The following is a 16,383-nucleotide window of genomic DNA, read 5'->3' on the forward strand; positions in this document are numbered from 1 at the left end:
GGCGGGGGACGACGGGGAGGCTCCGCGCGCATCGGGGGCGGGGCGTGGGTGCCGTCACGTGACTACAAGAGACCAATCAGCGCGCCCCCCTACGCCCTGTGAGCTCCTCCGCGGAAGCGGCCCGGACTGGACGGGCGACGCTCCGCCCGGAGTCGGGCACTCGCGCCCGGCCCTTCCGGTGTGCGGCGCGGCGCATGCGCGCGGGGCCCGGCGTCAGCTGATCCAGCGCCTCCTTTGCCGCCGCCGCCGGAGGGACTCGGGCGGATTCGGGCGCGCCGGGCCGGCCCAGCCCAGGTGAGACGCTCGGCCCCCGCGCCTCCCGCTCCGCACTGCTGCCGAGCTGCGCCCGGGGGTTGCCCTCCTCCGCGGTGAAGGCGGGGGGGGAGGGGGGGTCGGCTCTCGCCGCTCCCCGCCCCGCTCGGACCCTGCCCGGGAAGGACGCGGTCTCCCCGCGGAGCCGCTCACAGAGGGAGCGCGGCCCCGGCTGTGCGGAGCGGGTGTCGCTGGGACCCTGGGCAGCCGACCGACCTTCAGGGAGCCGTGTCCCGGCAGGACAGCCCGCGGGAGGCGGCCATGCGCTCCCCCGCCCCGCTTCGCCGGGAGCAGAGACCTGGAAAGCGAAGCGGCCCCTGAATGAAAAACCTGCTGAGCGCTCCTCCCTCGAAGGCGCGCAGTGAGATGCTTTAGGGTTATGCCAGAATTCCTTACAGAAAGGGAACAGGGTGATAGCGGCTAGGTTCCAGTGCCAGGTCATCCCACCATCTTGAGTGGGTGGATCTGAGTGTCTCGGAGCCTTGAGCGCAGCCCAGCAGAGAGCGAGCCGCGCGGTTCTGGAGGAGGAATGTTGCTGCGGGCTTCTTTCTCACTGCGGGCAGCCCGGCCGCGGCAGAAGGGCCCCCCTGCTGTTTTGCAGTCGAATGTCCTGGTGGCACATCAAATGTGCCTCCTTTTCCTGTAGCCAGTGACAAAATTCTGCCTTAGATCAGGTGTTCCAAACATCACTCTTGGCATTCACTTAGAGGCAAGAGAGAAGTCTTGCCTGTCTGGGTTCTGCATGGTATTGTTCGTGTTACAGGTAGCTGGGACATTGAAGTATGTGACACATATGTGTCAAGATCCATCCATTCCATGCAGCTGCCCAAAGTGATTTACTTTCTTAAGAAGACAGTAAAGTCTTTCTTCTAAGATTTTACTGTCTTCCCTCAGAGAATTTGCACTCCTCTTGGGCATAAAAGCAATATGGTGATCGTTTTATTCATTGTAATGAAATACTTCAGCAAAGTACACTGGCTATTTGATCTAGCATGGTATTTCAAATGCTAATTCTGCTTGCTGAAGTGGAGAGGGGATGGAAAAGTAGGAAAACCTGCTGACAGACTGCACGAAGTGATTTATTAGCAAGAACATGCCAAATACAAACTGGCATTTGCAAGTGGAAGTTTGAGTAACTGAGGCAGATCTTCAGTATGTTGTGAGTTGTGGTGTGTTTGTGCTGACTTCTGCGCTGTGGAGCTCTGCAGCAGCTGAATGTTTGGCTTCTCTGTGTGGTACTTTTAAAGGCCTTTTCAATGACCAGCAAATATAAATATAAATGTAATAATATCTACGTTTTATTATTTTCTATGTAAGACTATGTGAAGTGAGATCAGAATCTACAGGTCTCTGAATTACCAAAAATACTGCAGATCATTTTTGCTGTGTCTGTCAGTCTGTAATGCAAAGTCCTCTGGGAAAGCTTTATTCTTTTATGTGGGGAAAAAGTTAGTCTTAATTTTGTGATCAGGTGGTGAAGTCTGACATTCAGAAATACTAAATCACCATGGACATCAACTTGAGAGAACAGGGAAGAAGAAATTAAGGCAACAGTGGAAAATGGCTGCTGGCATCAGCTGACTGTTCAAAGGGGGGTTGCTGTCTTGTGTTGCAATAGTAACACAAGATCTCTGTTTCCTGTAAATGCTGCCTTGTCATTTTCCAAATCAAGAATTATTTTCTGCAGGTAGTGGTAATAGGGTTGAGCCATGAGTGATTAGTGTTGCTTCATCTTTATAGAGCATTAGCTTAAATTTAGCTTTTGTTTTGGTCTAAGTATATATTAACAGTTTTATGCCTCATTGGCCCTCATTCACAAGGTCTGTGGGCCTTAAGTGTCTTTTTGTTGTCTAAATTTTTTTTTCCCAGGATGACTTCATGCATTTATCTTCCAGATTTGCATGGGTACTGGTGTTACACATTGTCATCCAAAACTGCTGTAGTCCATAAGGTTACCAGATGATTCCCTTGAATGGTACCCCTTTTAGAGGCACTGTGCATTCCCCCTTGTGTTTTGATGCCATAGTGGTTTGTCTTTGGGTTCTCAAACCCTGAAAGTTCCTACCGATGGGTTTCCCTGGTGCTTTTAAATTGCATGTTTGTGAGCTGCATTCCCAATTACTCCTTTAGAAAGAGTAAAATGATTACAGGATAACCTAGATGGGGTCTTTGGTTACTTTGATGTTGACCATAAAATGTTGAATGCTACTGCTGACCAAGTAGTAGTCCCTCTTTTTTTTTCTCTGTCTTTTTAAGGAACGCTACAAAACATAAACCATGCAACAACCCAGTGCTACATTGCCTGAAATATAGTCTTTTCTCCATGCTTGTTTCATTGGTTAAAAAGTGGGGGATTTCAGACTTGGAAATATTGAGGCATTGTTGAACAATGGTATCCACGTGATTTTTTTTTTTTTTTTGGCTGGAATTTTGCCAATGAAAACAGACCATGCAGTCAACTGGAATATCATGGTCATTCATTCTTACTTGACATCTTAAAGCATGTGACTCCTTTAGCCTTCCAGCTGGGTAGAGAGAGACAGGGTCCTACTCCAGCAGAAGAAGCAGAAAGAATTTAAACTTTTAAGCCTTTTTTTTTCCTGTACAGAATGAGCCAATAATCATCTAGATGTCCAACATGCAGAACCAGTTTTGACTGGATCTTCTTTTATGGTATAAAAAGCTTTTTGCTTGTCTTTGATGTGCTCACTCCATTCTTCCCTTTGGGAGTGGACAGCTAAGCTTCTACCAAATTCTTGGGTTGGGTCATCTCTCATGGCATTGAGTTCTGCACTTGTAAATAGTTTTTGTTTGTTTGCTTTATTTCATCCAAGCATTTACTTCTCCTGTGTTTGTCAAGCTCTCAAGTTCAACACTCCCATGTCTCAGAAACATTGACCATTTGCTGCCAGCTTTTTAGATGTCCACACATGATATGGCTGTTCTGACAGACTTTGCCTTCCAAGGCCTGGCTTTACCGGAATGATACATTTACTGTGAAAACCACTAAGATGTATATGGATAAATCCTGAAAATCTAATAGACCCTGTTACTACCACTTAACTAAATGGCAGATAGAGACCAGTTTTAGCCGCTGAATTTATTTGCTTGCTTCATCAGCTTGACTACTCCTCTGAGCTTGTGTAAAATTCAGTGTCACTGCTCACTCTGTTCAGAAGTAATTTGTCTGACAATGGCCTGTCTTTTAATTTTGTCATAATTTACATTTTGGGAAGTCTGTTATGTTCAAATCAAAAGTAATCAGCGAGGACCAAAACTAGTATGGGAAGCTGCCCCAGTTAACCCAGACTCATTGTGCTGAACAGATAAATGAGCTAAAAAGCCTGCTGGAAATAGACCCATTGCAGATACAAATGCTTGAGAGACGTGATGTTCCAGAGGGTCTCTGTAATATAAAAGCCTTATCTTTGTCCTTCCTAAACAATTGAAAAGTGCTCAAGTTGTAAGGATTCTCATAGCCAAGTTGAAATGTTGGTGCTCTGGTGAGTTTCAGCTGACCAGTCTGCCCAGCTGTGTTTCTGCCAGACAGCAAGCCCTGAAAAATGCCAGCATGTGTGCTGTGAAGGTGCTTTGTCCCATCTTCAGGCTGCTGTAAGCTGTGCTTGCTTACTGAAGTGGTTTGTGGTGGCTCATGTAAAAGACAGGTGGTTTGGATGTCTGTGGTGCTGATCTGTGTTCTGTGCCCTAAGCATGAAGAACAGTCCTGTTGTGGTTGGGATGGTGGGGTGTGAGGAGATACAGAAAGGATATGGAAAAGCCATGGACTTAATAGAGAGACAGCTGTGCTTTTATGGGAATAACTTACTGTAGCTGGACAAAAGCTTTCAGGTATGCAAGTTTTGTGTAAGAGCCTGAAGAATGACTTGACAGTTTTTTAATATCCAGGCAAAGAAACTGCATCTTCCCAGAATTTCAGTTACTGGGGCAAATGTTCGGCCCTTGTTCTTGATACACTGTAGCAATACTTTATTTCCCACTCTGAAAGCAAGACCTTAAAAAGCAGCTCTTCTGAAAAACTCTAAGATGGTATTTCAGACTAACTGCAGACTGTATTGGTAAAGATGGCGAAATAAGCAATTCTATTATGTGAATTGCCTATAGATGCTTAAAAGTTTAAAGGTTTTGTTATCATGGGATAAATTTGCATGAGCTGGTAGATATTCAGACAACCACCACAATATGTAGTTTAAACAATGGTAGAATCTAATATGTTGGAAGGCCTCTGTCTGTTCTAAAGAAGCTGTAAATACTTCAGGTATTATTTTATTTGAACATAAGATTTCCAAATGTAGCTTAGCTTGCTTTAAAACATAAAGATGCAGTTTTTCATTACAGGAAAAGTCAACCTCAACTTAATTTTCTTTTATTGGAATCCAGTGCCAGTAGGTGTGCTGTGATTCCAGCGGGGTGTTTCATTATACCAAAGGTGCTGTAAAAGAGTTCTTCTATCTGCTAGGGATGTTGGATCTTTCTCAAAGACCTTCATGCAGACTCTACTCCTGGTTCAGCTCTTCAAACTAGCTATCAAATACCTTGCATAATAAACTGAAGATTCCATAATATCCTAATTTTAAAGGTAATCTAAAACTCAAGGGTAATGATGAAATGCTTATTTCAAACTCATGCTCAGTATTTTAGCCATTACACTTGGGGAGAAGGGTTAGGCAGTAGTGAGGCTTATAGAGGAGACAGTGTATATTAGTGAGCCCAAACAATTCATGTGATTCTGTGTGTAAAACTGAGCCTGACTTAAAAATCTTTGTCAAATTGCACACCTTTTGTCTGTTGATATAAGATCTTCAACTCTTCACAAGTCACTCTGCAGAACTGTAGTAAAGTTTGCTGTTACAGTTGCTTACAACTACGTATTCATTTCATTTTAATGTTTGTCATCTTAAAGGTTAGAGCAGCAAAAAGTATTTCAAGTAACAGTGCCAAATACACCTGGAAGTTGAGTGACTTTTACTTAATAAAAGCTAGGGTAGATTTTAGTTTAGCAGTAACGTTAGTGAGGTTAATGAAAATTGTTCATCTAGAGGAAATGGCTGAGCATTGCACTGAGCAGATGGCTGCAGAACTTTTCAGCCCTAGCAGCTAGATGACAGGATCAGGATAAGAAAAGAAGGTCACTGTAGAACACAGAAATGAATTTTGTATTAGTGTTCTGTAGTATGGTTTGGATTTCAGTTGCATTAGATCTTTCTTTTGTGTGAAAGTCTATCAAGCCAAAGGGCAGAATGTGTAGCAGGCTGAAAGGAATGTCAAATTTTTCACAGTAATAAAATTGTGAAGCAGTGTAGCAAGTAAGAACTAAGGAGAGGCTCATCAATTTCCTCCTCTGGAGAAGCCTCAGCTGAGAGGAAAAAATTGATATAGAAAATCCTGTTATGGAAAACTGTAGCATGTGAGTCAGTTGATGAACATTTTTTCACATGGACGGTGTGGTTTTCTCTAGTAACAGGAGTTTAGCTAGGGTCTTTATCAATTCTAGATACAGCATGATAACTGTGTTTGATGTTTGAAGGCAGCCTATCTACTGAGCTGATCAGATCTTCAGTGGGTCAAAGTACTTATGCAATGAACACCTTGCCAGCCTTTCTGTCTAGTTTTATTTTAGCTGCTGACTTAGTCATGTTCAAACAGCTTTGTTCTAGTATTGTTCTGGGCTAACTGAAGGAATTTCCCAAGCTGCTGAATGAAAGCTTGGGTGCTTGAGTTACAGCTTGTAGTGGTGGTACATCTTGCATGGACAGACTTCACACCCTTGCTTTAGGAATATATATTTTTTGTTGTTTGTATGTATGTATCAAATATAAATATATTGTTATATCTTTAACTTGTTTGCAAGGCGTGATGTTTATTTGAAGTATCAAACTTGTATGTATTGGCCTGCCCACAGCTAAGTCCCCATCTGTTTTTAGGAAGAGGACAGTAGGAGCTTGTGGTGGAGCTTCATGAATTCAGTGTTGCATGGTCTCACTTTGTAGCCATCATGTGCTGCAATGACAGTGGCAGCTTAATTCTCTTTCACATGGATTTACATGTACGTGTGCTGAGCAAAACAAGCCTCGTGTGAGAGGAGGGGGCTCAAAAGAACCCAAGGAACAAGTTATGTAAAAGATAAATGGTCTTGTAGGGTTGCAGATGGGTCCACAGTATGTAGCTGAGCATCACTCAAGCAGGTTCTGGATTTATCTAGAGCAGAGGTGGCCTCAAAGTGCCCTGTGACAACTGAAATTGTATGAATGAATAACTAAGTGGACAAATGTCCATATTGTTGAGTTTAAGAAATATTCTTTCTAGCTTGGAGCTTGTGTCAGGAAGGTTGGTGCTGTTCACTTCACAGTGTCTGTGTCATGAGAAGACCGAGAGCCGCGTGGTTGTGTGGAGCACAGGACGTGACTCCTGCCTGGTTTCATTAGAGTGCAGATGACAGGTTGGAAGGTGTTTGGTGTAGCAGAGGGTTGTGCTGCCGTACAGAGGGATCTGGACTGGAAAAATTGGCTGACAGGAATCCTGTGAAGTTTGACAAAGAGATGTGCCAAGTCCTGCACCTGAGGCAAAATAACCACATATCCTGCTACAAACTGGATATCAACTGGCAATGTGCCCTTTTGGCAAAGGCAGCCAGCACTATCCTGGGCTGTATTTCGAAAAATCCCGCCAACAGGTTTAGGGAGGTGGTGGTTTTTCACCTTGTTTAAACTTGATGTAAACCACATCTAGAGTGCTGTGTCTGGTTCTGAGTTCTCCGGTAGAAGAAAGACGTGGCTTATTGGTGTGCATCCAGAAAAGGGCCACAAAGACTGTTAAGCATTTGGAGGTAGGAAAAGCAGATGAGAGAGCTGGGATTATGTAGCCTCAGGAAGAGAAGGTTCTGAGAATCTTATTGTAAAGTATATAAACACCTGATGGGAGGGAGCAAAGAGGATAGAGCCTGACTCTTTTCAGTGGTAACTGCTGAAGTGACATGACACAATGGGCACAAACTGAAATACTGGGAATTCCCTTTAAACATAGGAAAACACTTTAATGCAGGGGTGTCTAAACACTGGAACAGGTTGCCCAGAGAGTTGTGGTGGCTTCATCCTTGGAGGTAATCAAAACACGTGTGGATGTGGCCCTGAGCAGCCTACATCAGCTTTCTTGGAGCTGGGGGTTGGAAGTAGATGATTGCCTGAGGTGCCCCTGAACCTCAGTTGTTTGGTGACTGAGAAATCTGGAGTAATTTCCCCTGCTGTGTTACAGTAGAATTACAACTCTGCATACTGTGAAGGAACAGGTTTCCTGAGAATACTATTGGGCTTCCTTTCCCAGTGACCTGTGTTAGAGTTCTGGGCGTGTTGTTTTTTGTGGGACAATATCCCAAATTCTAGATATGAAAATGCTGCCAGACTTCTGCATTTGTCTAGTAATTCAGGCACTGTATATATATATTTTTTTTAATACTTCCTCTTAAAGATATCATCTGTTAGAAGGGGAAGTTTAAACTGTCCTAGTTACAGGAAATCTGTGGCAGTGATTATCTGGTTATTTATGAGGCCCTTGCAACAGATCTTCATGCAGCTGGACACTGGGATTTATGCACTGGGCCAGAGTCTGCTCAGGTGAGCACAGTGACACAGTGAACATTGGCAGCCTTGAATCTGAAGCATCTCTCCAATGTGACACTAAGCTGATTGTCCAGTGTGGGTGGTGATCTTTACTATCCTGTAATGTCTAGGTTTTTACTAAGAAGAGGAGGAGGTATTATTTTCTTTGGAACACTCCTTAGCTATATTTTACTGTTTAGGCATATTAAATTTTCCTGGATATCAAACGTAAGGGCTTATATTCTGACTCTTATTTTTCTACCCTTGGAAATCAAACCACATTAGTCTGTTTAAGATGTACTAAAATCTATGACCTTCAAGTTCAAAGTTATTCCAGCAGAATGATTCCTACCACTGATGACTTACTGATGTAAAATGCTGCTGCTTCCAAATTACTGATACTGTGGTCTTCACTACAATTGTGGTTAGTGTCTAGGTTTTTGTGGCAATTTGAAGTGTTGGTAATCCTAGAACTTGCAAAGATAGACTTGAGAAGTTGTGAAGACTGCAGGGAACTCTTCAGCTTCATGCAGGTTCTTAGGGAGGGCTCACACAGCTGCCCATGTTCTGTTCAGCGTGCGGGGCAGTGCCTGTCGATCTCTGAAAACAGATTCCAGCAGCTGTCACTCAGAGTGGCACAGCTCTCTGCTTTGTTGAGGTGCTGGATGTTGAGCAATTGCCTTAGTGCTTCTGCTGGCCAGGGGAAGGGCTTCTGAGCGTAAAGAAGCCCCGCAAGACTCCTGGAGGCAATCAATACTGTTCAACGTGCTCAAGCAATTAGTATTGCAGTGTGCTCAGCGCCTCCCTGTGCAGTCTCTTGTTAAACAGTTCCTCTGTTAAGCTCTTCCAGAGCACAGCACACGCTGACATGGCTGTATTACACTGGAGGGCTGGCAGGTGAACAGATCCCAGCAGAAAACATGCACCTCTTTCAAGGATATTTGGATAGTTGTATGCACCATTCGGGGCATTGGAATTCCCACCTTTGTGGGAGGCCCTTAATGCAAATGCCGAAGTCTTTTAATTTCTCCTGCTCGGCTCTGTGCAGTAGGGAGAGCACAGATGGGAGTTCAGCTGGGCTCGAGGTGGCTGGAATTGCTATTGCGGCATTCCTCGGTGCTGGTGGGAGAGAGAGCGAGAGAGACTGATGACTCATCAAGTCAGGTGGTTGTGCCTCTGCTGTGTGTCAGAAATTTCGTTCCCCTCTGCAGCAGCTTTCTCATCCCTCTGTGCAGGGGCACTAGAAGGACGATTATTTTGCAAGCAGTGATGCTTCACTGCTGAATTCTTGCTTTTGAATTGGGCCTGAGGGTTTTTGGCGCTCCCTGCTTCTGCAAAATAAGGTAAGGGGCTGTGTTTATGTGATAAAATTGTCGTAGATTTTCTTCCTTGCTGAAAGAAGGCTCCTAAAAATCTCACCGGAGTCTGAATTTTTAAGAAATCTTTGTGTTAAGGCAGTTCGTAATGTAAATTCTGTATCTGATCAAATGTTAGATGCAAAACCCGGAACAGTGAAGCAAAACGGGTTTCTCCAACATTGAGAGCAGGGCAGTTACATTTTTTAGGCTACTGTGTAACCAGATTACTGTGCTGGGGAGAAACCAAGATAGAAAACTCAGGTTATGGGCTCTTTCTTGTTTAATTAGGACTTTAAAATCAGTGTAATAAATCACCTTTTAGTCAGAGAAGGTTCTCCTGCAAGCAATACTTTGATTTCTGGTACTATTAATCAGAATATGACTGCTAGAGCTTTAGAGCATGTTTGAAATCAATTGGTGAACTGTTTTAGATAAGGAATATATAAATTGTAAAGGATACAAGATGCATCTTTACTCATAAGGAAATTAAAATTAAGCTGATATCCTATGTAGGTGTGCTAGTGGACTTTTGTAGGAGGGAATTGCATATAGTGCCTAATATCTTGTGTTGGCAAGATGCCTTTCGAAGGCCTCAGGGGCTCTGTAGATTTCTAAAATGGTCAGCCTCCATGGCTCCTAGGGTACGTATATGCTTTAGGGAATTTCATTTTTTTTTGAGTACTGGCAATGAAAACATCTAACAAGGTAGGAAGGTAAGCATTTCAATCCTCAAGGACTTTTCTATATAAATTGAAAATCTGTAGTGCTTGTACACAAGCACAAGAAAATGATGCAGAGATAAATAACAGCTTTTTTCCCCCCTAATTTGTATTCAGTGTTAAGAAATCTGTAGCCACTTAAGAAAGAGGTCAGCCTGGCTGGGTGGGCACTGGCTTTGTGTAGACTGTACTTTGGAGGTATAGCAGAGGTAAAACAGAGGTGAGAAGGGATTCACATCTTTTACACTTGAAATAGTTAATAGGTATGTGTTTCAAAGCTGTTGGTGCAGATGCTAGAGATCATGGTAAAGGCAGGGTTTGCAGTGTGTTGCTAGGTGGTCTAGTGGAGGAATCCCCTGCTCTCCTACTTGGCTTGGCCAGTAGTTTGGAAAGATGGCTGTAGGAAGACAGGGGGAGCAGAGCAGCCACAGGAACAGGGGAGGCAGGTGCTGGCTGTCAGGATGTTGCCATTTAACTGCAGAATGGCTGTTCTGAGATTGTTACTTGCCTCCCTAAAAGGTAAACAGTCGCTTTAAGCAGGATTTGGTTATGAAGAAAAGTTAATTTAAATTGAAACTGGCCTGGTATTCTTGCTTTTTCTTGCCTTTATAATTTGACTCTTTCATGTGGGACGTTGTCTAATTGCCAAGCTGTGTCACTAATTCATTTATGAAAATGTGGTTTGACTCTCTACTTTGCTTTTAGAGATGTTGATAGTATGACACTGGACATTGTTCTGTATTGTTATATTGAAGTAAATGTTTAATTTGAATTTATAAGAACAACTGCTTCTTTCAGTATGAACAGCAATTGTCCTTGAGTTTTAGTTGTTAAAAGCAAACATGTTTTAGTTGTTAAAAGCAAAAAAGATGAGATAGTTGTGTTAGTCACATCAGAACCGGCTCATACCAGCTCCTCAGGGACTGCAGATTGCTTTGTGAGGACTTCCCCTCTGCCATTTGTCAGAGGAGGCATTTGAGAAAAAAGCAGTGAAATTAAAATTGTCTCCTGGGCCTAAACACTGGGAAGTGTGAAAGATAACCTATGGCTATGGAGGGCAGAGGGATCTAATGGATATCTGGCTTAGCCTTTGGGCTCAAGACCCATTAGCAGGTCTGCTCCAAGCTGGTGGTGACTGAGCCATGATCAGCTGCTGTGGAATAAATCAGTGGCAGCCATGATAGACAGTACACTCCACAGAGACATGGAGCCTGGGGAAAGCTATTCCTTCAGGAGGAACAGGGGTTTGGAATCATGGGAGATCTTTTTCTTAAAGAGCAGTGCCACCAATTTGAAACTTATAGATCAGTAAACAGGCTGAGGGGCAGAGGGCTTGTATTGTTGTATTAAAAAGCTGGAAAACAGTGGTATTTTTTTAAGAATAGCAGAAGTCAGCTACTGCTCCCAAAGAATAGGCAAAAACATATCCTTTAATTGTACTGGAAAGGGTGGCAATGGAGTACTTGTCTTGGTTATTACACGGGGCAGGTTTTTAAGCCTGAGTATGCCTTTGTATTTGCTGCCTTGTGGAAGATGCTGGGTTAGATTAGGTTTCTCTCAAAGACTTGAGTGCGAGTGTCAACAGATGCCTCCCAGTTCATGTCACCAAACCAGAGGCCTTGCTGCTAATTAGCACAGGAGCATTCTGTGCTGGGGCTGCCATAGTGCCCCTTTCACCACTGCTGTGTCCTAAGGGTGTCTGTACAGGAGAAATGGGAAGAGTGTGGCCTTCCAGTTCTCTAACACCCATCAGTTTCCAAGGTAACACACAGCATGATCAGGGCTCACAAAGCAGAACCGTTAAATCCTCTGATCTGCACCGGAAGCAGGACAGCCCAGCTGCCAGCACAGGACAAACATGGATGGAGGAAGTCTCTTGATAAAACAGCTTTTCCAGTGCCAGTTGTTTAGATTTGTTAAACAGTTACTGGCAAGAGATGACAGCCTGTTGTTTAACTGTTGTGAGTTGCGGGGTTTGCCCATTATTCAGCACAATTCTTCTGTAATGCTTCTTGGGTTTCACTGAGAGCAAAGGCTGCTTAGTATGTAGCTGTGAGACACATAGAAAGGATTAACATGATTGTGTGCTGATGCTTCCAAAAAATCTGTGTTTCTTCCTCTAAATACTGTGATTCAGCACCTTAAGATAGCAAAAATTGAATTTTCACAATTAATATTTGTAGCATTGCATTTTAGAGACTGGTGGCAGTAAAGCAGGCCCAGAACATTCTCTTGCTCATTCAGAATCATGGAAAACTCCATATTTTGAAGGAGGGTAATGAGATGGGGAATACAAAAAAGATTTTCTGTCATTTAAATATCCTATTACTAAGCTTAAAAACAGTGAAACAGTGTTAGGGCATTGTTGCACTACATCTTTTTCATTCAGTAGCATTCTGTAGAGCATATTATGGGGTGATGTTCTACCCCTGTGTTTCTACAATAAGGAATCGCAGATATTTTGTTTGTTTAAATCAGTTACTTTTTAACTTTTTACAGCTTAAAAATGAGTTGAAAGTGCTTAAGGCTAAGGTGCTTCAGGCTATGAGTTCAGAGTTCCTTTTAACTGAAAATAAGAGGAGAGCAGAGGGAAGAGGAGGAACCTACTATATGTCAGGACTGACCCTTATTTTTTTCTTTTGTTCAGTTGAACAGGCAAAATGGACTTCTCCAAGCTCCCCAAAATACGTGATGAGGACAGAGAGGCTTTTGTTGGCTATGTTTATGGAGTCTCAGGACCTGGTAGGTATTATTTTGTAAAGGAAGTAATAAATTTTATCTAGGATCTTGTTAATCTTCACTTGAAAGCAGAGAAGTATAAAAGAGCACTGGGTGGTGCTTTTAATCTTTTTTTTTTTTTTTTGGGTGTGGGACATGAAGAAGAATTACTGACTTATAGTCTGACAAACTATTAAAAAAAATGCTCAAAAGATGTTACTCTTAATTAACCTTTGTTAAAAATGTAATGAGCTGAAGCGGGCAATTGAACAAACATAACAATAATAATAACAAAAGGTGAGCTTTCTGTATGAGAAAAAGCCCTTTGGTTGGAAATCTGCAGGGCCCAGTGTGCTAAACTTCGCTAAAAGGGTATGAAATAAATAGTTTTTTCTCACTGAAAGTTTGTCCCTGTGCTTTCTGATAATCTCAGTGCCTGTCAGTGTCAAGCTGTTCTGTTTACTGCACCATGGGCTGGGGGAGCTCAGCAAGGAGCCACAAGAGTCAGGCAGGAATGTGGAGATAGTGCAGCTGGGAGAAGGAGGACTCTTCCTTCATCTTTATCAGCTGAAATAGTTTAAGCTCTGCTAGGAGCAGCTTGTGAATACATGCAGACTCTACTGGCTTTCCTGCTCCCTCCTGCATTCTCTTCAAGAGCTGAAGGAAAGGATGGGAATGTGAGAACAGAAGATTAACAAGTTTTTTTGTTAATGCAACGTATTTGATGAATAAGAAATTCCCTACCTAAACAGGCACAAGTTTTTTAACTGCAAATTCTGTAACTGCAGTGGTGGTACTTGGAAAAAAATTTTAAGTGACACAGCTTTCTTTCCCAAGAAGTGGAAAATGTAATTTTGTGTAAATATGTAACTCTTGTGTGCATTACTGTGATCATAATATGCAAGACAAAATACATTTTTTTCTAAAGCAGCCAGGACTCCGTATATAACCTGCTGAAATCTAACTCAAAGCAGAAGGAAGTTTCAGGCCCAAAACATGCTACACAGCAATCTTCATCTGTTGAAAGTTAATTTAAGTGCCTTAAGATAGACAATGCTTTTCTACAAAAAATAGTAGTTTTTTAAAAGCTTTCTAAAGGCATCACTTTAGATGCAAGCAGGTGACTTGGCTTGATCTATCCATGTTTATGCCAGCATCCAGATGCTACCAAGGTAAACAGAAGTTTAAGTGACTTCAAAATGCTGGCCCCCAACAACAGATTTATGTAACTACCAGGCATCAGGCGAGTTTTGCCATTTTCTTGTGTGTTTTAATTTAGTCAGATGAGAATGTGGCCCAGCTCACTGCAAGGGAGAAGTGCCTATAGAACCTGTTTGTCAAAGTTTACAGCATCTCACACCCTCAACATTTGCAATCTGCCAAGAAGATAAGAGAAATTATGGCCTGAATTGTCCTGTTGTGAATTACTACATTCTCATAGTGTCCTCTTCTTCTGGATAAAGGACAGAGTGAAAGCTGTAGGAAGACTTACTCTTTTGACTTTTAAACTAGAAATGCCCGGAGTTGTGGCATCCTTTTGTGAAGTCAGGAGTGTGTGTCTGATATGGGTGAATACCAGGTTTATGCTGTGCAGTTCTTACAGACTTGTGATGGGTAAATTTGCTGAGCTGCAGGGAAAATAACTCACCTATGTGCCCATCTTTTGCAGTGGTCACGGCCTGCAACATGGCAGGTGCTGCCATGTACGAGCTGGTACGAGTGGGACACAGTGAGCTGGTGGGCGAGATCATCCGGCTGGAAGGGGATCTGGCAACTGTCCAGGTGTATGAGGAAACTTGTATCCTTTTCACTGCTCCCTCTGTGCTGCCAGATACTCTGGGTTCTGGCAGGACATCTATTCTGCCTGTGTTTTGTAAATTTTGATGGGTTTGAGGTGAATCTTGCCTTGTGTGGCTGTGTAGCAAGCAGACTTTTTTTGACTGGGAATCAAAGTGTATCTTAAAATTCAAGTGCATTTTAATGCCTATTTGTTAAGACAGTTGACTAGTGTCAACCATAGATGGCAAACCTAAGCAATATTTTTTTTCATCTTTGTCTTTGCTTTTGATAACTGTGCTTGTATAATGCTTAAATAAGAAATGTGAAGTGGGCAGGATGCCTTCTTCTGGATAGAGTATTTTGCCAAGCATAATAGATTACACTTTTTCTTCTGCAGTAGGCCTACAATATCTTGGTCCAGCTATGATGCAGCATATATTCTAAAAGCTAGGTGACTTAAAATATATTTTTTTATGACATATATATGACAAAACGTCAAAAAAGAAGTCATAAAACTTGAAGGCAGGCCTCTTTCCCCATCCCAAGGGGGCTGTGTGTATTTGTAAAGCCTAGGAAAAAGGCTGTGCTGGCTCCCAAACCTTGGTTCTGAGGAGATTGCTGGCAGACTGCTGACTAGGTCCTGTCTCTGCCTAATAATTTATTATTTTAGATGGCATCATTGTTACAGTATCAAGTAGCTTTCCATCAGTACATTGAACAAGTTTAGGTATAGTTTACTGTCAATCTCCTGTTGAGAGGAAACTTGGTCGTAGACCTCTCTGAAGTCAACTCGTATTAAATGTATTGAGTTTGTGTAAGTTTTGGAGGTTTCTTTTGTATTCCTGCAGGCCCTTCTGCCAAGGTGCAAGCCCTTTGCAGAGAAAAGTCCATTGTGCATTTTTGGAGCTTAGGTAGTGCACAGACCTGACAACTTGATACAAGATGGGAGGGCAATAGTGCTGGTCTTAGACAAACTCTTTTTAAAATTAGGCTGCTGTTGAAAAAAGCTGTGCAAGACTCAAGATCAAAACAGTTGTGCTCTCTAAACAAATTCTGAAGAGAAAAATTCCATATTTCATAACATTATCTGACTTAAACTGCCTAATCTGTTTTCTAGGTTTGAAGATGTAAGAAATGTGTGATGTTTTGTTGTCCCATTGCCTGGCACTCCTGTGAACTCATCCATATTACCTGACATTAGTTGCCAACAACAGTTGACTAGAACAAATGATTATAAAGCAGAATATTTGCCCCTACTTTGCCTTTCTAGAGGATGGTAAACTTTGCTGTTTGAGCAAATGTAGAATTTAGTATAAAGTCTACATGCCTCTCAAATGCTGATGTGTAACATAGGGAATAGTATTACACAAAAGTCAGAAAAGGAGTTTGAGAGTATGATGTGAACCTGATGACTTCTGCCTGGTTTCTTTCCCTTGTATAAGGAATCTCAGATATTTTGTTTCACTTGTTCTGGATGATCTTTTCCTCAGCAAATCTTTAGCTGGTGTCTCTGTAGGAGATCCTGTGCTCCGTACTGGGAAGCCCCTATCAGTGGAGCTGGGGCCTGGCATTATGGGAGCTATTTTTGATGGTATCCAGAGACCTCTCTCGGACATCAGCACTCTGACCAAAAGTATCTATATCCCTAGAGGTGTCAACGTGTCAGCTTTGAGCCGAGACATCAAGTGGGACTTCACACCTTCCAAAAGTCTGCGGGTAGGTTCTGACAATCCTGTGTTCCCCTCTTGCTCCTCTATCCCCAGAGGTTAGGCCTGAAGCAGTGTGCTAAGGCTGTGACTGCTGGGACCTGTGGTTAATGCTGCATTTATTGAAGTTTGCAAGAAGGAGTGCTAGGAGGTGGTAGTGATGTATGAGACTGGATGG

General features: G+C 42.8%; 1 protein-coding gene across 1 annotated transcript in view; it reads left to right on the top strand.

The window, feature by feature from the left end:
- The first annotated feature begins 142 nt into the window (after window positions 1-142).
- The window catches only part of ATP6V1A (ATPase H+ transporting V1 subunit A), a 30,561-nt gene continuing 14,320 nt past the window's right edge, over window positions 143-16,383 (top strand). Inside the window, exons 1-4 of the mRNA XM_059838123.1 lie at window positions 143-294; window positions 12,650-12,744; window positions 14,390-14,518; window positions 16,001-16,215. Coding sequence (XP_059694106.1) covers window positions 12,663-12,744; window positions 14,390-14,518; window positions 16,001-16,215 — 426 coding nt within the window. The 5' untranslated portion in view covers window positions 143-294; window positions 12,650-12,662. The remainder of the gene's footprint in view (window positions 295-12,649; window positions 12,745-14,389; window positions 14,519-16,000; window positions 16,216-16,383) is intronic.

The sequence above is a fragment of the Haemorhous mexicanus genome, chromosome 2 (genome assembly GCF_027477595.1).
Source record: "Haemorhous mexicanus isolate bHaeMex1 chromosome 2, bHaeMex1.pri, whole genome shotgun sequence".
Taxonomy (NCBI): Eukaryota; Metazoa; Chordata; class Aves; order Passeriformes; family Fringillidae; genus Haemorhous; species Haemorhous mexicanus.